The 22,500-nt window shown below is 43.4% G+C and overlaps 1 protein-coding gene across 5 annotated transcripts in view; it reads left to right on the forward strand.

The window, feature by feature from the left end:
* DHFR (dihydrofolate reductase) overlaps nucleotides 1–22,500 on the forward strand; it is a 64,543-nt gene that overhangs the window by 35,722 nt on the left and 6,321 nt on the right. The window contains exons 5-8 of one of the 5 annotated variants that reach the window (XM_085896374.1): nucleotides 12,877–13,003; nucleotides 18,876–19,032; nucleotides 19,742–19,811; nucleotides 20,323–20,438. In XM_085896374.1, coding sequence (XP_085752500.1) covers nucleotides 12,877–13,003; nucleotides 18,876–19,032; nucleotides 19,742–19,811; nucleotides 20,323–20,438 — 470 coding nt within the window. Of the gene's footprint in view, nucleotides 1–12,876; nucleotides 13,008–18,875; nucleotides 19,033–19,741; nucleotides 19,812–20,322; nucleotides 20,439–22,500 lie in introns of all 5 variants that reach the window. The other 4 variants (XM_085896375.1, XR_015061953.1, XR_015061954.1 and 1 more) reach the window with 4 other exon arrangements.

The following is a 22,500-nucleotide window of genomic DNA, read 5'->3' on the forward strand; positions in this document are numbered from 1 at the left end:
CGGCACGCGAGGCTCAAGCGTCTCCCTGTGGTTCATGCGTCCCTCACGAGCCTGGTTCTTCTGGTTTGCAGCTTCTTCTTCTCGCTGGCTTGGCTTCTCGTTTGCGCTGGTCCCCCTCTCGTTCATGCGCTCTCCTCCGGTGGTTCAGCGGTCTCCTTGTGGTTCAGCGGTCTCCCTGTGGTCCATGCTCTCGCTGCTTTCTCTCCTCGTGGTACACTCCCCTGTCTTTGGTGGTCCGGTGCTCGTGCTTCCTGTGGTTCAGCTCTCCTACGGTGGTTCAGCTGTTCCTGTGGTCCGCCTCGGGGTCCGGTGGAGGACCCGTGCATCGGAGACGCGGACGGAAGGCACAGCTCTGCCGGCTGTGTGGTGCGAGCCAGCGTGTCCGGGCGAGGAGTGCCGGAGAGAGCTTGCCGGCCATGCAGGAGGCCCGGAACCAGGCGCATCCACACTAGCTGTCGTGGGGACGAGGCGTCACGACTCGCCGACCACCGAGGGGAGGGGCAGGTAACCTGCATCAGTCTCGTGGGCCTATTCGGTCAGCCAAGGCTCAGGGACATAAAGGTCCACGGACCCCGTCTACCTCCTTGTCTATGAGGGGGTCTTTTCCTTTGTTTTTGAGTGCATGCTGTGGTGCCGTGTCTTTTAAGTTGACCTGTCTAAGTGACTGTGCATGTACATTCCCATTGTAGTCGGTTGTATTGCTTTCTATTTGCCTTGCTGTACATACGTGCTTAGTTGTAATAAATGTCCTTTTGTGAAATGTATCCCGTTTGTTGCGTCCTCTATTCCCCATTGAAAATGCCATCTTGCATCGCGGAATAATTAGTTGGGTTTTAAACACCCGGTAAGTAGAATCGGATCCGGCGAGGTCAGCGATAATACCCGCTCGGTTATCGTTTAGAACGGAACGGACCGCTTAAGCGGTTCGTGTCCCAAGCCGACCTGCGTCGAAGTACGGCCCTCGGTAGGTTACCCGCGCGAGTACTTAGGTATATCGACATCCGGCGAATGACCCTATTTCGCGCGGGTAGAATGCGGACTGGGCTGTGGTGAGGTTAAACCCCCACCCGTGACTGGTTTCTGGCGATAGTTCCAGGAGGGTCATGACTGAATTGTCCGTCCGGTGGGCGACGCGGTCGCTATTAGTGGAAAGCAGCCGATCGCACGCCGGCGGGCGCGAATTCGTCACAACATATATATATATATATATATATATATATATATATATATATATATATATATATATATATATATATATATATATATATATATATATATATATATATATATATATATATATATATATATATATATATATACATGTTGTTACGGTTCTGGAAATTCACAGAACACCATTCAGGTTCCCCAGAGGTCAGTTATTTCTGTAAGTGTGTGTTCCAGGTTAGAATTCCTCACCGATGTATAAAGGGAATTGTTCGTGTACCGGGCTGTGAACCTTTGAGTTAGCCTTATTCTTTTCTGTCTTGTATTTCGAACAAACAGCATCTCTTCAACGACACCACTACAACCACGCCACCCCCACCACCACAACAGCATCTCAACAACCACGCCATCCCCACCACAGCACCAACCACACTGCAACCACGCCACCTCCATCACCACAACATCTCAACAACCGCCGACATCCCCTCACCAGCATCTCCACGGTGCCACCATATTTTCACCAACAACAACATCCCCAACAACCAACATCTCCACAGGCGAACACAATGGCATCCTCGCAGCGGCAGGGTGATTTCAAACACGGCCATGCATGACTTGCAGAGCCAGCAGGGGGTGAAAGTTCAAAGGTGAAAGAAAGGAGGGCGCTGATTTTGGGCAATGGAGCCCAGGGCGACCCCTCCCCTTGGGGCTATAAAAAGGCTCGTTTCGACACCCAGAGTCTCTCTCTTTGGTCGGAGTTGGTCGGTGGAGGCAGTCAACTTGGAGTCAGCAGCAAAGTCGCCAGCCGGAGAGAAGTCGCCAGCCAGCTACTTAACGGTCCGGGCGATCGAGCCCCGAGTCGGTCGAGCGATGCTAAGGAGTGAGCGGGCTCTTAAAGAGCATCAACTCGTAAAGATCAAGGCCCGTTCACTCCTCTGAAGCGTCATCGGCCAGGCCCGATTGACCATGCCACGCTGCTAGGCCCGGGACCAACCAAGCCGCCGTTACCACAGCTGCCGCTTTGACCACAGGGACATACTGAGGGTCGCCGACAAAAAGACCATCGAGTCGCCTCAAGGGCTACGAAGGTAACCTGCACGGGTTCGCGGAGCTCCTTCGTTCATCCCTGCTCCGGAGGAACATTAAAGGCTTACGAGCCCAGTTCTCTTCTTTCTTTTCTGGGGTTTTTGAATGAAAGTCTGTGGCGCCTTGTCTACCAAGTAGAATTGTTGTAAGTGCATGTACATAATAAATAGATATCGGCTGTAGGTTTTTGCTCGTGTCTTGTCCCCCATCCATCCCCCCATTCATTGCATATGTGCATTTGAAATAAATGTCCCCATTGTTGAAATGTCATCTGCTCGTTGCATCCTTTCTTACCATTGACTGCCATAATTGCGTTCGGAATGAATAGCTGGCTGATTAATAGCCGATAAAACGTACATCTGGTCCGACGGGGCTTGGCGATATAAAACCGCTCGGCAATCGCAAACGGAACGAGCTGCTTAGAGCGGCTCGTTTTCGTGCAGGCTCCGTTGAGGTGTAAATCCCCGGCATTTCTGTCTGCGCGAATAATTAGGTACATCAACAATTCGGCGATCAACCCTGTAGCGCGTGGACAGAAGAGTTGGCTGATTTATGGTGTGGTTAACAACACCCGTAGCTGGGTTTCGGCGTTGATCCGAAAAGCTGCGACTAGATTGCTCGTTCAGTGGGCGCGCACGGCCGCAATTTAACTAAAGGCGGTCGTCCGCACGACGAACGGGCGAGAATCCACAACAATATATATATATATATATATATATATATATATATATATATATATATATATATATATATATATAATATATATATATATAATATATACATACACATACACATACACATACACACACACACACACACACACACACACACACACACACACACACACACACACACAATACACACATATCCGGACACCGATATTCGCGGTTCCACCATTCAGCGGTTCCGTGTAATCGCGGTTGCGACATGTAATTTGCGACATGCTCCTATATTCGCAGGAGATTGCCCTGCCTATTCACGTTTTTTGTTGGTATTTAATGTATATTTAAAAAAAAAAATTTGGATGAGCCGCGAGCATAACAGTTCTAAAACATATCTTCCACGAGCCACGCACAAAGCAGCTGGATGTACGTACAGCACAATACTGGAGGTACTCAAAAAACTTATCTTCCACGAGATACGGACATGACTTGCTACCTGTACATGTATTGTAGCTTCGTGGCATAAACATAGTTTTGCTGGACATCTCACCATGTGCACTTTAAACATATGGTACTGTATTGTAGCTTTGCAGAATAAACATTGTTTCGCAGGATGTCTCACCAGTGTAACACGTTATTCCCCACGACACCATCCCCCGTGAGTTCCTTACAAAATGAAAACACTAACAGTATCTATTGATGTATCCAGTAATTGCCAGGTCGCCACAAACAGACATTGCACAATCGAAGCATTCGGCTTTGTGTAAATCACCAGGAGCTTGACAAGCTCCTGGCCAGCCCAAGTACATGAATGGGCATCTTCTTCATCATCATGATCTTGCAAAGTTACCTGTGCTGTTTGTTTAATGAGAAATTGAAACGGTACATGATGATGATTTTTTTTTCATTTTGCGGTACGGTATGGTTTAACCTGGTGTTGGCTTAGTGGTTAGGGTGGTGGCTTGGGATCCTAGGGTCCTGAGTTCAAGCCCTGTTTTCCACTGAATTAACACCAGGGGGTTGACTCAGCCTGTCATCCTTCTGAGGTCGGTGAAATGAGTACCAGTGTTGCAGCCAAAAGACTGCACACGAAGGGAAGGGGTATTGACAGTTTTATTTAATGTGGTGTTGGTGTGGTGCAGGCATGATGGGCCGAATGGCCTCCTCTTGTGCATAATTTCCTTGTAATCCTTGTAATGGTTAAGACTTCAAAATGCATTCTTCAATAAATTGGAAACGGTATCTGCTGTCGGGTTTGTTTTGTAAGCATCATTAATGAAACTGTAATCGTACATTCATGGTCAAAAACATTTTAAACTTTAAAAACTTTCCCCTTTGAACCAGGAACTGCCGCGAACTGATAACGTTATCCCCCTTGTCTCCATTGTAACAATGATAAAACATTCGCGGAATTTTTCCCCCGACATTCGCGGATTTTTTGTGAGTCAGGAAATCCTCGACCTTTCCCCCCCATTTCCCTTTGAAGCAATTTCCCCACATTCGAGGTTTCAACATTTGCGGGGTTTTCCTGGAACGTATCCCCCGTGAATATTGGGGTCCGTGTGTCTGTGTGTCTGTGTCTGTGTGTCTGTGTGTCTGTGTGTGTGTGTGTGTGTGTGTGTTCTGTACCATCCATCACAACAACTGAACTCATTGCATGTTCAAATTTGTGGAGCAACACAGCAAGCAGTGCACATCCATTGGCTAACTCCACCTGCAAATCTATAAGTTGTCCAAGCAGGTTGCTATCCAGCCCTTGGCTGACTCCACTTGCAAATTTGAAATCTGAGTCAAGCAAACGCCACACACTGCATGTGCTTCTTGTTATGTATGGTAGTTAAAATGTCGATACATTATGAGTTTCTAAATAATAAGTGATGTTTAAATTCACACCATCACCACTGCCAGCTGTTTATTTTAATTATTGCACACTTTGCTTTTGCTTCATTCATTAACAGTGCTGATACTACCTCATCCTCTGCCATTGCAAGTTATGCACAAATTACTTTTAGAGTACTTCAAATTACCTGAAATGACCTGAAATGACCTCAAATTACCTCAAATTACCTGAAACCTGAAATACCTGAAAGTAATTACCATTACTTGAAATTTTAAAGGATGACCTGAATGTTAGTACCATAACAGTAATATTTGAGATATGTACAGTGGTGTACAAAAATGAGTCTCGTAGCAAATTTATTTAATTGGATGTCATACAATAAATCATGCGAGACCAAAAGGACTGTTTTTAATAGCAGGAAAGTTCAAATCCGTCTTTATGAATAATAAGTAATCAATGTGACCCCCTTTTGCCTTGAGAACTGCCACAACAACATTTGGGATTGATTGATTTCGTTTATGGATTATGTTTGAGTCTATCTTTTCCCAACAATGTTGTAATGCAGTCGAGAGCATATTCAGACTGCTCACATAAATTTTTATCTTTCTCTCAAATGTATTCATCCTTCATTTATTTTGTGAAGACAAAGTGTCAGTCAATAATAACTAAAATAAATCTAACTAGAACTGCCACTTTATAACTGCTGGCAGTGATGACCGGGTACCCAGTCCGTCCGCCTTTGACACAACTGATACAACATGAGACTTAAATCATAGCCGCAAAGTTTCGCATTTATCGGATAAGCGGTGCCAGAGAAAACATTATTTAATGGTGATACAAACACAGGCCTGCTTCGAGATGGCGCGGAACAGACGAGTTACGAACCGGGCAGCACAAAGCGTTCAATTTCCTTATTAATGGCGAACAGATTAAAATAATTAAATAATTCTGGCTGCCAAACCGTGTGACCGATCAGGTTGAAATTTTAAACTTTTGTTTCACATGTCGGCTAAATTATAAATCTGAAGTTTCGCATATATAGAAGCAGCGGTTCCAGAGTAAACATTAATTAATATTTATCCTTCAATCCAAGATGGCGGCCAAACCATGTGACTTGTGATGTCATAATTTTCACCACATGTGCAAACGCGATCGGAGACGATAAGTGCAAATTTTCGCATCGCTTGGTTAAGCAGTTCCAGAGAAAACATTATTTAATATTTTTTCTTAAAACCAACATGGCTGCCAAACCCTGGGCCCGATCCCGTTGAAATTTCAAACCCTCATTCCGCATGACTGTTCCACCATAAAGGTGATGTTTCACATTGATTGATGCAGTTGTTCCAGAGTAAACATTAATTAATATTTTTCCTTCAATCCACTATGGCTGCCAAACGTTGCGTCGTACCTCAAAAGGGGGTGAGAACTTTTTATTCGTCATGGAGAGGCGGTCATAGTGGTGGAGTTTCGCCTGGATCTGTTCAGTCATTTCAGAGAAAAAGACGTTTTAAGATATTATTTTTCAATCCAAGATGGCTGACGAACCATGTGACCTATGACATCACAAGTTTATATTCTGCTTCCAACTGGGTATTGGAACACGTGTGTGAAGTTTCGTGTTAATCGGTAAAGGTGCGTTTTTCTATCCAAGATGGCCGCCAAACCATGTGACGTGTGACATCATAATTTTTACCACTCGTGCACACACGATGGTAGATGATAATTGCAAACTTTCGATTCGTTAGGTTAAGCGGTTCCAGAGAAAACATTATTTAATATTTTTCTTAAATCCAAGATGGCGGCCAAACCGTGTGACTTATCAATTCGAAATTAACAAACTTATATCGCCTACCTGTCCCGAATATACTTCTGAAATCTGCCCTTCATCCGACCAGCGCTTCTGGAGAAGAAGATGTTTGAAGGTTTTAGGGTTTTTTCAAGATGGCCGCCAAACCATGTGACCGATCAAGAAGAAATTAACAAACTTGAGAAAAGACCTCATGCGGAATATATGTGTGAAGTTTCATCTTCATCTGTCTTGCCCTTCTGGAGAAGAAGATTTTTAAAATTTATTCATTTTCAATCCAAGATGGCTGCCAAACCTTGTGACCTATGATATCGTAAATTTAAATTCTGCTTTCCATCGTCGACCCGAACAAGTGTGTGAAGTTTCGTGTAAATCGGATAAAGTCTATTTTTCTATCCAAGATGGCCGCCAAACCATGTGACTTCTGAGGTAAAAAATTTTTACCATGTATGCAGACTTGAGCGAGGAAGGCACTTGCAAATTTTCGCTTTGATGGCTTATGAAATACCAGAGAAAACATTATTTAATATTTTTCTTAAATCCAACATGGCGGCCAAACCACGTGACCTATCACTTTGAAATTAACAAACTTACATCGCATACATGTCACGAACATAGTTCTGAAATCTCGCCTTCATTGGACCAGCGCTTCTGGAGAAGATGTTTGAAGGTTTTAAGGTTTTTTCAAGATGGCCGCCAAACCATGTGACGTATCAACAACAAATTAACAAACTTGAAAGAGGACCTCAGGGGGAATGTGCCTGTAAAGTTTCGCCTCAATCTGCACAGCCGTTCTGGAGAAGAAGATTTAAAAAAAAAATACTAAAAAACAAGATGGCGGCCGAATTACGTCACCGATGATGTCAAAATATTTTTTTTCTACGATGAATTTTTGTGGAGATTATGCTCAAGAAATTTCAAATTTTTGCCATGTGGCGTTCTACTTGACGAATTTTTACTGGGATACCTCTTCACTGATGACGTCACGAAAAATCACACGTATTCCGGAGAGGGAGCTTGTTCAAATGTATCAAGCGAAATTTTTTTAACCTAAAAGGTTTCCGAGATACAGAGGTCCAAAGTTTATCTGTTTTTTCAAGATGGCGCCCGTATCACGTGACCTATGACGTCACAATTATCAATTATGTATGCTATCAAAAAAGATACATATTTGGTGAAAATTTTGTGTAGATTGGTCTTACCATTTCTGAGAAAATGGCATTTAAAGCGAGAAAATTTGGAAATTTTGCAAATTTACGGCGGAAGAAAAATAATAATAAACAGAAGAAAAACAATAGGTTATCCAGTCCATTTGACTGGATACCCTAATAATATGAATGAAGCATGGAAACGGCCATATAAATGATAAATATGATGATCCATCCATCCATTGGGACTAAACTCTGTGCAGAGCGTTGGTGTTGCGTAAGCAGTCTCCTGGGCTATTGGGCACAATCCTGGATGGGTGTCTTCTCCGACGCAGGATACTAGCAAGCTGGTACTCATTTTGCCAACCTCAGAAGGATGACAGGCAGAGTCAACCCCACCTGGTATTAACTCAACAGCCAAGCAGGATTTTAACTCGGGACCCTAAGAACCCAAACCTACCACGCTAGCCATTCAGCCAACACCAGGCATATTATGATGATGATGATGATGAATGAATACATATCTTCAGTATTAAGAAGAATTCTTGTTTGAAATTGTGATTTGAGAAAACTTGGCCGTGATTTCGTGGACTTTTGTACCCAAATGTACCTTGGTGGAATAGGTGAGACATTGCCATATTTATCACACAAAGGCAACACAATCTTTTCTGGGACACCTTATTCTTCTCCTTCTCCTCCTTCTCCTCCTTCTTCTTCTTATCCTTCTTCTCCTCCTCCTCCTTCTTCTTCTCCTTCTTCTCCTTCTCCTTCTCGAGGTCCAATGGCACCAAGCTTCTGCCTTATCTCGACCACAATACTCCTCCACTTTCCCATGTCCTCAGCCATCTCTCCTCACTTTCCAACCTCCCCCACCTTATTGATATCCCTCCTCACAAATCTTCCCATCTCAACCACAGTCTACCTCTTTTCATCCTACCTTTCTCTCTCAATCTATCCGCTTTCTTTGCTATTTTCTCTTCCTCCATCCACACCAACTGTCCAGTCTACTTCAGCCAGCTTTGTTCGAATCTCCCCATCAAGCTCATCTGCACACCAATGTCCTCCCTCAATTCATCCATCCTCCTTCGATCCACCCTCTTCACTCCCACAATCCTGACCTAGTTGTTTCACAGACTTGCAACCTATGTTGTTGCCTCTGAGTCAGTGGCACTGTTTCAAGACTGTAAAGGTACACCGGCGTCACACAAGCCACCAAAACATTCCCTTTCAATTTCCTTGATATCTTTATGTCTGCCATTACTGCCTCCACATCTTTCCATGCATTCGCACCCAGCTGAATCCTCTGCCACAACTCTGCCTCCGACTTACCATCCCCGATCACTGGTCCTCCCGGATACTCAAACTGATTTCCCTGTCTGATCTCCTTTCCCTCGAGGCTAATATTCATTTATTTTCTCTGATGTCCAACCCACATCACCTCAGTCTTCTCCATACTCATCCTCAGCCCATGTTTCTCAAATACCTTCTTCCACTCCACCAGTACTTCATCCATCTCCCATCTACTCTCTGCCACAACAGCCAGAATGTCCACACACAACATCCTCCCAGAATACCTTTCATGTTTACCCTCCTGCCAGAGGTGGTGTTTGTCATTTGAGGGCCCCATGCACAATGCGATAATGTCCCAACGGTGCCCCTGTGAGCCCTGCCAAATGTCATCACACTAAAATATGCCAGCTCTATCACCATGATAAACAAGAGTTGGCTGAGAGAGCTTCCCTGCCTCAAACCGATGTTCATGCTGAACTCCCCCAACATAATTGGACCAACCAAAACTCTTCCCTTCGTTCCCTTGTACATCCCTTCCACCAACCTAACTTCTCTTTCCAGAACTCACATCCATCTCAGTGTCGCCATCACCATCTCTCTCTTAGGACAGTGTCATAAACCTTCTCCAGGTCCACAAATCCAAATGCCATCTAACCTTGCACCTTCATCCTCTTCTCCACCAGCTTTCTCAGCATGAACACCCCATCCATCATTCCCCTACCCTTTCTAACCCCCTTTTGCTCTTCTCTGATCTCCATCTCCACACTCTTCCTTATTCTCTCATCCAGAATCCTTTCCAATACCTTCATGACTTGACTTAAGGAGTGTAATGCCTCTGTACATCTCCAATTCTTGAACATTGCCCTTCCTCTCCCATATCAGCATAATTAGTCATCCTCCAATCCTTCGGAATCGAACCCTCTCTCTCATAAATATGTTCATCAGCCTCTTTGTCCAGCTCACTCCGACTTCTCCCAAAGCCACTATCATCTCCATATGCACCTCATCAATGCCTGGTGCTCTTCCCTTGTTTATGCTCTTTACTGCTGCACATCCTCCTTCGTGATCTCCACTATTTCCACTTTCCCCTCTACATAACATGGAAGCTCCAGATCACCTTTGCTTGTTCCCTGGTTCAACAACTCCTTGAAATATCCTTCCCATGCCTTCAAAACTGTTCCTTCTCTGTCACAAGCCTCCTGGTACTGTCCTTAATCATCGCCTCCCCCCCCCATTTCATGTTCTTGCTCGCCTCATCCCTGTCACGAGCCATTTTATGGATCATCTTCCCACCATCCTCTTCCGAATTGTTATAACACCTCCTCTTCCATATCATTCCTCGCCTTATCCAAAGCTCTCCTTGCTGCTTTCTTATTTTGCCCATACAAGTGCAGCAACCCTGCATCAGGTTGTACCTCTCTATCCTCTTCTAAACATCCTTATTCTCACCAACTACCTTCGCTCCTTCCTCCGTCCACCATATCTGATTTCTTCCCCGAATCGAAGATGTACCCTTTCTTGATGTCCTGTAACACAAAATTTTACAATTCCCAGAAATGCTTCTTTGTACTTGTTCCACTCCTCATCCAAACCTCCAGCTTCTTCACTGAGTTCCTCACACCTGGCCCTCAACCTCTCCTTGTACTCTATGGGGACGCTGTCCCTGCACTTCCCCCACCTAATCATCTTCTGACATCTGGTCTTAACTTCCCTCATTTTCATTATGCGTATAACAAACACCACCGGCTTATGCTGGGTGATAACATGCTCTCCCGCCACTTTATTATTATTATTAAAATTCCCCCTAAACGAGGCTGAGAACCACTAAATGTGAACGGCTTCAGAGGAAAAAAAGGGGAAAAACTGGCAAAACCTTCAACTAGTTCTGAAACAAGAAAACCTCTTCACAGGACCACTGTGCACGAGGGGATAACTCAGCCAGGTGGAGAAAATAAATATTTGTTACCCCCATTGAGTGTTTTTGAGGAGACACAGTCTTCATACTGGATAGCCATTGGCTCCCGAAAAGAGCTTATCCACCCTTTGTCAGGTGTTGTTTGTAGTCCTGGCAGAGTGTCACAGTCGCCTCCCCACCAGAAAAGCCAGTAAGGGGTGTCGATTTAGTCGCCGACTACCCGGTTTAGTCACCGACAACTGTCATTGCAATCCCTGATCTTTAACAGCTGTCGCTTCCTCATAACAACAAATCCAGCTCTATTCTATGCTGTCCACTTCTATATGTAATTTTGTGGCTGTCCAACTTCTGAAAGAACGAACCAGCTATGGTAATCCCTTTTCTTTCCACCAGCTCCCGACCCCTCTCTATATCTTGTTCCCCAACCTAATTTACCAACACATTCCTCTTCATCTGGTTCCGCTACTCCCACATGAGTGTTGAAGTCCCCTGCAATGCACATAATTACCTCCAGAGTGACCATGAACGCCTACTTCAACGCCTCAGTCCTACCCGTTTGTGGCCCATAAACCGACATAACACACACCATTTACTTCTGTATCATTAACCATGCCATAACTATCCGTCACTCCCATCTTTCCACGCTGACCACCTGATTGCTGGTTTATTCCAATATTATTATTCCCACACCATTACTCCTTCCATCCCCTCCTGCACCAGCTTGTATCCTCCTACCAACTGCCTCGCCCTGTCCCATTTCCATTTGGTCTCCTGTATAGACATCACTTCCAACCTCCTCTGCATCATCTCTACCACCTTGACTCCTCTCCCCTCCATTGATCCCACCTCCCAACCACCTATGCAGACCTCGTTTCTGAACCACTGTCCGCTTGGCAGAGCGAGTACCATCTTGATTAGTTTGGGACGCTCAGGTCATTCAGCAGCACACTGCCTGGGCTGACACCATGAAAATAAATTTAGTTTTTCTCATTAAATTCTATTGGAGAAGGTATACAAGTAGATGCAATGGGGAGATCTCCACAAGACAGCATTATGGGCTACGAGCCAAATGTCAGTATTTTTGTTGCTTTTTCTGTTCATCTTATGACTCTTGTGAGGAATGGTGAAGGAATCCCCATCCAACCTATCACAAACTGGTAGCAGATGTTAAACAAGTGATTGGGGTGTTGCAGGCCCTGCCAGATGTTGAATGGCTTCACAGCAGGGGTATTATGCACAAGTATTGTCAATTTATTTGTGCTTATCAATACAAGAGTTTTAATAGGATGGTGCACACTGTACATAATCCTCTTCCACTCATGCACCTCCAATTTCCCTCCCGTTTAAATGGGCACATCACTTTTGAGTTTATGAATATAATTACATTTGTGCTTTCCTTAAGCTTAATGGAAGAAAAGAATAATGCGTTCCAGTTTTGTTGATTTGTGCTTCCATCCCGCTTCCATACCATAATGCTATAGATGTTGAAAAGAACCGTTGGCTGTAAAGGAATTTGTTGGCACATGACACTGTCATCTTACAATCATGTGCAGATACACAAGTCTGCATTTTTCTCCTCTTTCAAGTCGTCATTGAATATGCACCCAATTGCTTCTTAATTTGAGCGACATGGTACCCACTGCTTCTCTTTCTTGGAATCACAAAATGCTGGTGATTTGCCAACAGGGAATGCAAACGATGAGTGGGGAGTGTTTGATAGCAATGTAAATGTTGTGTGTGTATATATATATATATATATATATATATATATATATATATATATATATATATATATATATATATATATATATATATATATATATATATTTTTTTTTTTTTTAATTATTATTTATTTATTTTTTGACGATTAACATTTATTCATGCACCACTTTCTCTCTCCCTCTCCCTCCCCTTCTTTCTGTATTTTTATTCATTTATTTTTTCTCCAATACTGACCGATCCAGCCACCTTCCACTTGGAGCCCACTACCTGGCCACTGACTTTTCAAATGCACTCGCACAACTCTCTGAGTCTGAGCTATGCTGCCGAATCGATCATATATGGATTATTGGTGGGAGCTCCATCTACAAGGCATGTTTGAATTGAGTTAGATTTCCTGATACCTGATTGTGTTACCTTGCCACACTGAATTCTCAATTTAGGATACCTTACTCAATGTATGTTTGCTTTGAGGTAAATGAAGTATTGTCCTGAAAAATGCAGGTCTACCTTAAAGTATTCCTTCCTAAGTTTCCTTGAACGTTCTTTCACAAGTATGCACTTCTCGAACATAAATGACACACTTCCCCCCCCCCCCCAACCAAAGTTATTGTGCTCTTCTTTGTTACTTCGACGGTGTTATAGCCAAGGTCCTTTTGAAATGGTAGCAGTGTTACCATAGCAATTTTATTTGATCTGCGATTTGGTGCTGTGGAAACAACCACGTGACCAGGCCTGGAAAGCCCCCTTCACGCTCTCCCTCCCCTTTCATTTCTTTTCTCCATTACCCTTTGCAGTACAAGCTTAAATGGCATGCGATCACTATAATATTGTGTTAAACAACAAAACAAAATTCCTTAGCCTAAAACCAGACTATTTTCAAACACAACATGGACCGTCTTTCGAAAGAAGAATGAATAAGTGACTACTCATTTTCACTACAGGTTCCAAGCTGCTATAAACCAGCACATTACGAGGTAGCATTTTCTCATTTGTAGAAGCACAAGGTCATGGAACAGAAAACCCATCCAAGGTTAACTCCTTTTTGAAAAATTAATTTGGGAAAATACAGTCGTTGCATTGACAAAAGCTTTGGATGCATGCTTAATCCTGGCTTGCAGATAGTTAAGTGATACAGTCATCCATACATGCTCATAAAAAAGACCCAATGAAATGCTAACTCAACCCTGCAAATTAAAACAAACATACCCATCAAGGTTCTCAGTGCCTCGCCAGATTTAATCTGCTATCAAGGTGATTAAAGCCATTCACTAAATGCAATCGAGAGACATTGCATTTCTGAAGAACTAGAAGTTTGAAAGAGGCAGCGAAATAGAGAATGTAGCAGCCAACTCTCCTACTAATAGAGAATGTAGCAGCCAACTCTCCTGCTAATAGAGAATGTAGCAGCCAACTCTCCTGCTAATAGAGAATGTAGCAGCAAACTCTTCTGTTAATAGAGAATGAAGCAGAAAACTCTCCTGCTTTAATTACAGAACAGTTATGTCGGGTAGAGTTGTCAGGCGTTTCTCTCTCTTATCTCCTGAGATGGACAACCCAATCTTTACTTGCTTGTACTTGAGATAAAATGGTCGAGTGTTACACCAAAATATACCAGATTAATAATTGATGCAATTGTGTTTGTGTGTTTTCTCACGTCACAGAATTTTATGGCTTCACTCAAATTGTCGTTTTGACAAGATTGGACGTTATTTGAAGAATTGTAAAGGAGTTGGCCTGTTTGGCTTCCCATGTGAAGCTCATACCTCAAATCCATTGCCTACCAATGTACCTCATGTAAAAGTACCTTTCTCTGAATGTTACCCCACGCACGTGAAGTGAAAAGCAGGGTTAAACAATTGGTTTGTTTCTGTCTGCAAAAGTCAGTTTTTGATCGAGGAGCAACTTGATTTCAATTGAATATTGTATTTTGAACACGAATCGGAAAACTAACCTGTTGTTTAGCATTCGTACTTTGGCTCTAAATTTGTCCCGATCACATGTGCGCAGAGAGGAGTGAGTTGTTTTTTTAGTCTAGCAGTCGAACAAAATTGAAAAATCATTCTAAACAGGAAACTTAGTGTTTTAGGGATGCTATAAAGGACACAAACAATAGGCACGAGGAACTCATGTAACGTGTTAAATAAGGTGGTGTAAAAGCTGGTGCATCAATGGTGGTAAACTCCCAAATTTTTTTTTTGCTATAACCTTTAAAATCTTTATTTTATTTCAGTTGAACTAGTGTGGTTCATCTCGCTACGCTCGCGTCTCCACACGTCATTGTAGAGATTGACGTCGCAGATTTGCTGTGTTGGCATGATTGACACCAATCATCATAATACAAACATTTATTTTCTACAAATTTTTTTTTTTTTTTTTTTTTTTTTTTTTGTATACCTTGGTCGAGGCTCGTATGAGAGCTAACACACAACTCACAGCAAGGAGGCATGAGACAAGAGGGGCGGGAGTGGAAGGGACAAAACAGTGGGGAACAGACACATTAGGTGAACTGTGGAAGGGAGTGGGATGGGGATGGGACGGGGAACATGGCGAGGGGAAGATGGACATTAAAGGGACTTTCAGGAAGGAAAGCAGGAGAATTGAAGGAAGTGGGCTTGGGTGGGATTATCGGGGGTAGAAAAGATCGAGGATTTGGATGGGGGAAGATAAGAGGTGGTGGTGAACAGCTGTTTTGAAAGCCTGAAGGGAAGAATGGGAAAGAATAGAGTGAGGAAGTTTATTCCAAAGGTGGGAAAAAAAGAGGAATCAAAGAGTGAAGATGAGCAGTGATTCGTGATTCTGGTAGTTTTACCAGAAGGGGGTTGTTGGCGGACCTTGAGCGCCCTGTGGAAATGTGGTTGGGACAAATCGCAGAGAGAGCAGGGGGGGGCAAGGCTGGAGAGGAGTCGGTAGAAGACAGAAAGACCACCGACCAACCTGCGGTGATTGAGTGAGAGGCCCAAAGACTCAGCTTCATTGCGGGAGATGCCAATGATCGTAAAAGCCCTGGTTTCGACAGCGTGAAGTCGAGAAAGGTGGGAGGCAGGAGCACCAGCCCAGAGGGGAGAGCAGTACTCCATCAGGCTACGGACAAAAGCTTTGTAAGTGGTCAGGAGCTCAAGAGGGCCGAGGAAGGACTTTGCACGACGGAGGATTCCCAGTCGGCGACTGGCTTTTGAGGCAAGGTTGGAAATGTGACTTTCCCAGGAAAGGTCATGGCAGATAGTGAGACCCAGAAGCTTGAAAGAAAAGACTTCTTCCAGAGGATTGTTGAGAAAGTGGATGGGGGGTTTTGTAAACGGTCCTTTCAAGAGACATAGTGAGAGTGTGAGATTTGTCTGGATTGAAAGACATGTTCCACGTGTTGGACCAGTTTGTGATTTTATCCAGATCTGCAGTGAGCGAAGAAGCTGCTGCTTGCCGGTCTGAGGGATGACAGATGGTACGGCAGAGGGTTGAGTCATCGGCAAAGAGAAATAGAGGATTTTCCAGAGAGTCCGAGAGATCATTGATGAAAACCAGAAAAAGAACAGGGCCCAGAACGCTACCTTGAGGAACTCCAGCCTGCACAGGAAGAGGGGATGAAAGAACTCCATTTAGGGCCACACGTTGACTGCGACAGGAGAGGAAGTCTGCGAGCCATGAGTGGAGATGGCCTTGAATACCATGGGCAGAGAGTTTGGTGAGTAGGGCAGGGTGCCAGACTGTGTCAAAAGCACGTGATATGTCCAGGGATACGGCTCGGATTTCCTGTCTGGCATTGAGGACCTCCATCCATTGATGGGAGAGCAGTAGCAGCATATCTAGGGTAGAGTGACCAGGTCTGAAACCAAATTGATGATTGGAAATCAAGCCATTGGAGAAGAGGAAGGATTTCATGTCTGAAGCGATGATGGATTCCATAACCTTGCTGATGATTGGGAGAAGGCTGATTGGTCTATAGTTACAGGGATCTGTTTTTGCACCTTTTTTATGCAGGGCAGTGATGTTAGCAGATTTCCAAGCAGATGGCAGATGACCTTGGGAAAATGAGAGGGTGAATAGAACAGAGAGAGGGGGAGCAAGAGCAGAAGAGCAGGCTTTGAGGACACGTGGGCTGATGCCGTCTGACCGGTTGCAGAATCTGACTCGAGGTTTGAAAGCAAGCTCTCCACCTTGTCAGGAGAAAAGGATACAGAGTCCAGGGACAGTTGGGTGCGACTGGGTAAAGTGGGTAGAGATAGTGATGGGTTTGGGACACAAGATTTAGCTGCAAACACCGAGTTTAGACATTCAGCTTTATCACGTGTGGAATCAGCAGTGCGGCCATTTGAGGTAAGGGAGGGGATGGAGGGGGAACATACACCAGAAACAGATTTGATTAAACGCCACCAGGATTTTGAGGAGGGAGAGAGGTTTGAGAGTTCAGACTTGAGATGAGAGAGATGTTGTTTTCTGGCTCTCCTGAGGGTAGCTACACACTTGTTCCGAGCTTTGTGGAAAGAACTGAGATTGCCCTCAGTTGGGTTTGCTTTCCATGAGGCAAAGGCAAGTTGTTTCAGGACAACTGCCTCGCCACAAGCTTCAGTAAACCAAGGGCGGGAGGAAGGGTAAGACAACTGAACACGAGAGGGGATAAATCTGTGCATGAGGGAGAGCAAGTTTCTTTGAAAGAATTCCCAGGATGAGTTGATGTTTGAGAAAGTAGTGATAGGAGACCAGTCTGTAAGTTTGATGGCTGCTCGGAGACCCTGCCAGTCGGCTTGAGTGAAATGCCAGACTCGACGGCGGTGAGGTGGTTCTCTGATAACAGCCAGAGAGATGTCCACTTTAATAAGGACGTGGTCAGAAGAACCAATTGGAGCGAAGGAAGAGCAGCAGATATTGTCAGGGAAATTTGTCAAAATCGATATTTGTCAAAAAAATTTATTTGTAATGTTGATATTGTATTTGTTTGAAATTTAATTTGTGATATAAGAAGGTCCAAGTGGTCAAGGGTCTAAGCTGTCTAATCTATCTGAAGGGTGTAAGGGGTCAAAATGTTGTTAAGGGGTCTTAAGATTCTTTGGGGGGGGGTCTTTTGGGGTTTTTGGTGACTTTAGGGTTTTCAGTGTCTTTTGGGTCTTCGTGGTATTCAGGGTCTTTTTGGGTCTTCAGTGACTTTTGGGTCCTTGGGGTCTTCATGGTCTTTTTGAGTCCTTGTGGAATTTTGGATCTTTGGGGTCTTCAGGGTCTTAGTGTGTCCTCGGGGATTTTTGGGTCTTTGGAGACTTTTGGGTCTTCGAGGTCTATTGGGTGTTTGGGGTCTTTTGCATCTAAATACTCCTCAGGGTCTTAAAGGGTCATCAAAGGTCTAAGGGGTTTCAGCAGTGTAAAGGGTCGAAATGTACATTCCAATAATATGTGAATAATAGACATCTAGTTATGCGGCTCGACGGAAGGAAGGACGCACGCATGCATGCCGAGACAGCTCTTTTTATGTATAGATTATATACTTGAATACTGTCAAAGACAAATCACAAGGAAAGGAAATTATGCACAGGAGGAGGCCATTTGGCCCATCGTGCCTGCTCCACACCAATACCAGATTTATTCAATCCGTTGATACCCTTTCCCTTCATGTGCAGCCTTTTGGCTGCTACACTGGCACTCATTTAGCCGACCTCGAAAGGATGACAGGCTGAGTCAACCCCCTGGTGTTAATTCAGTATCCAACGGGGCTTGATCTCAGGACCCGAGGATCCAAACCGCTAAGCCGACACCAGGTTATAATCACCTCTTTTTTATCATTTTCAAAAACCCTATGTTCAGCAGTACTTGGACAAAATATTATGACATTTTACATCATCTTGACCAATCAAATTTGCCCCTTTAGACCCCCAACCATATTCTTTTTTTCTCAATACTGTGTTGGGGGTAAAATGTTGTTTGAACTCTAGTTGATATTTGCGACTGTTCTCCTTAAACTTACACACTGGAGAGTGCAACTGTTGCATTCTTTAATATTGAGGCTTGCTGAAAGCGAGATACTGACAGTTAAACTGAATACGCTTGGTTCGCCATGGGCACTAATGCTGGTAGCCTGGAAAGCAATTTGCATACATATTGTGTGGAACTTCTTCAAGACACCATTGCGAGATTTTTTTAACGTATATTTAAAACTATACAATAAACAAAGCAAATGATCCTTTAAAATCCCTCAACAGAATATTCAAAAAATTAAAATAATGATTTTTCCCCCCTAAATGGCCCACTTCGTTTTCAGCATATCTTTCTTTCCACTTCCAATTTCCACCGACGGCAAGACGTGAGAGTTCCTTGGCAGCTGTGCGCTCTCCTAACACAGCTATTCCATTTTGCCCTTTCTGTTCATTCCCTCCAGGCTCACTGCTGGAGTATTTTTGGGCCTGAGCTATTGTCTGGTATGAATACATAATTTCGTTTCCTTTGCGTTGCATTGCAATGAACTACCCATTTAGCTGATCACAAATTTTCTTTTCTTTTGGTATTTTTCTTCTTTTTTGTGCATTGAATATTAATTTTATGATTCACCTGTGAATTGTTTCATCAAAGCATTGCATAACATGAATATGATTCTGAAATAAAACGTATCCTGGCTTATGGTAAATCAACAATCAACGTTGGTCATTCACATAACGCATATAACCAACCCAGTGGCCGTCCTCCTTTCTTCACACGCACACACGCACACACGCACACACGCACACACGCACACACGCACACACGCACACACGCACTCTTCAGTCTTCTTTCTTGACTTGCTCACTATAAATGTCTACTTGTTTTTACAACAGTCCAATATCCTAATCGTTATCGTCATGCTTGTTTTACATTCCTTTTAGAAATTTGTCACCGCACTTCTTGCAAGTTGCATGTGTTGCTCTAATTTTAAGTTACGTAATTCCTTACTAATTATGCATTCACTTACTTACTATCGTGGCCAAAAGTATTGGAACCCTTGCACTTTTTTTTCAAATAATGCACCATTCCTTCCAGAAAATTGTTGAAATTAAAAAATCTTTTGGTATCCACAGATTTATTTCTTTGGTTTGCAGTGGAACAAAACAAAAACAGCTGTAAACAATTACTAAATCTTAGCTTATTCCACAGAAGTCCGAAAATGGCCTGGACAACGTTATTGGTACCTTTTAGAAGTTGGAAACAATCAGAGTTCAAGCAGGTGATTCTCCTTTACTTTGGAACTGAACTCACCTGTGGTGAGTTGCATGTGCCTGCAATATAAAAATCACACATCATCCAGTTTGAATAGAGAAAAGGAGTAATTCTGCTGTTTTGTGTCACTGTGTGTACTGCAATGAGCATGGAGAAATGAAAGAAAACCAGAGTTGTCTGAGGAGGTCAGACACAAGAAATGCTTGACTGCATTTTGTCCAAAGGTTGTGATACCAAATATTAAGTCAAGGGTGTTAATAATTTTGTCAATGCCATTTCTTTTTATTTTCTGATTTAAAAGGATATATTAAGTTCTGAATCAAAAACAATTGTAATATTGACAGTGAAATAAAAAATTGTGGAGACAAAATACTTTCGTCAATTTCAGCTTATTTTTCGAGAAAATTGTGAGTTATTTGAAAAAAGTGTAAGGGTGCCAATATTTTTGGCCACAACAGTATGTCGTCTTTTGTGTGACTGTAACCTTGGCTTTTAATTTTTTTTTCTTTGGCCCACAGGAAGCATTGTTGCACCCAGCATGCCATCGCATCTTCATTACTCGCATCATGCATGACTTTGAAGCTGATACCTTTTTCCCACACATCGATTCAAAACGATTCTCTCTTTGTCAAAGGTCTGTTCCCAAGATGCTCCTCAATTCAACAAAGCCAAATAGTTGTTATGAGCTGGAGGGGTGTAGCACCATGGAGTGAACACTGTTTGGCAAGCTTGCATTTAGGATTGTTTAATTTGCATGACATTGGTCTTGCGATGTTGTTTCAGTGTTGACATGGAGTGGTTCGGTCTGTCTTTGTTGAAACGCTTGAGAATAGGTTTGTGCCGTTTTGTTTGTCGATGCAATTAAATTCGCCACCAAGGGTGGATTGAGGTATGTTTTCACCCCTGTTTGTCTGTGAACAGGATATCTCAAAAGTATGTGGACAGATTTGGATGAAACTTGGACAGGTTGGGTGTGTGACAAGGAAGAATTCATTAGATTTTGGTGAAAATCCGTGTCCGGATACTTGAATTTTAAAAGTGATTCTTCACCGTTGAGAGATGGGGCCACAAACGATATATGGCATTGTATTGCAAAACGCTGTGGATGAGTTTATTCGGTGACAAGAACAAGCGGATCCGATTTTGATTTAGGTCTGGATTCAGATCTTGCCTATCAATGGGATACAAAACATAAACTGTTCAGCCTGGTGAAGGTATGCGTTCTACCGAGTGCTGTTCTCGTTAATGTGTGGAATATAGTTCCTGGGAAAATACTAGCAACATGGACTGTAGATATGTTAAAATTGCAATTTGAAAGGTACCTTGAACGAGAATCAATCGTGATGGAGGAATACAAGGACATCATACGATATATAGTTAATTATTCAAGAAGTGTTTGTTTGACTTCTCCTCGCTCCTGAACCCCTGGACAGAATGAGTTGGTATTTGGTCATTATATCTGGGGTGTGCACTGGAAGGTTTTAGGCAGTAAATAAATTCGTACTGCCGCAAGTGAGAACACACGAGACACCAGAAGTCTGGCTCTGTATGATCATGAGGAGGCTGATATGCATATGATCTTGCACCTGGCAGATTCCGTCATTGAGGGTTTCCATAAGATACTTTTACGGTGGACACAGACGCCATCGTATTGGCTGTGGCAACAGCTGCTGCGATCGACATCCAGGAGCTGTGGATGGCATTTGGCCAAGTTCAACATTTCAGATACTTACCTGCCCATAACATTGCTGCATCCTTTGGTCCCAAGAAGTCCAAAGCTTTGCCAATATTCCATGCCTACACAGGGTGTGACAGTCATCATTTGGTGCAAGAGGGAAGAAGACAGCCTGGGACACTTGGATGGCATATGATGAAGTTGGTCCAGTTTTTCTTACTCTGTCCACAGGATGTGGCAGTGCTGGAACAGTTAACGATACTGCTTTATGACTGTATCAGCAGTCTGGTGAACATAGACAAAACTCGGCAAGAGTTGTTCATGAAGAAAGGATGAGCCGTGGATGCAATTCCTCTAACCAAAGCAACCTTGGTGAAACATATCAAGAGGGCTGTGTACCAGGGTGGCCACTCCTGGGGAAAGGCATTCCAGGTTGCTGTTGATATGCCATCCCCTGAGGACTGAGGATGGGTCGACGCTCAAAACTGGAAAACTATGTGGCCCACTGCCGAAGGCCAGTACTTCGGTGAAAGAACTCCTCCGCTGCTGCTGCAAGGAAGGATGCAGAGGACAATGTAATTGCAAGAAAGCAGCCCTACAATGTACTGTTTTCTGCCATTGTGATGCGTGACACTGTGACATGTGGACTGCATGGAAACTGGAACTAGTGACTCACTGTGGCATTTTATGAATGGTGAATCATGAGACATGTTTAATGTTTAAAAGCTTATTCAACGTAGGCATTTGAAAAATCTGAAAATCTGGTTGACTTTCATTTGTTCCTGTCATTCCATTTGGACAACTATAAAATACTGCTGAGCTGTTATTTTTGCTATCCTCGCTTGCAGTACTTTTGAGTCCACTAGATGCACTTGATCAATAAGGTCATATCATTAGATTTTGATTATTTTCTGATCTAAAAAAACAGAGTAGCTTTATGTGGTCTACTGGTAGAGCAACGCTGTCCCGTTTGCATCATACATGCAATATGTAACATTATGGGATGCTATTATGATAAACG

The sequence above is a fragment of the Eptatretus burgeri genome, chromosome 9 (assembly GCF_056783735.1).
Source record: "Eptatretus burgeri isolate ZD-2024b chromosome 9, Ebu_testis_v1, whole genome shotgun sequence".
Lineage (NCBI taxonomy): Eukaryota > Metazoa > Chordata > Myxini > Myxiniformes > Myxinidae > Eptatretus > Eptatretus burgeri.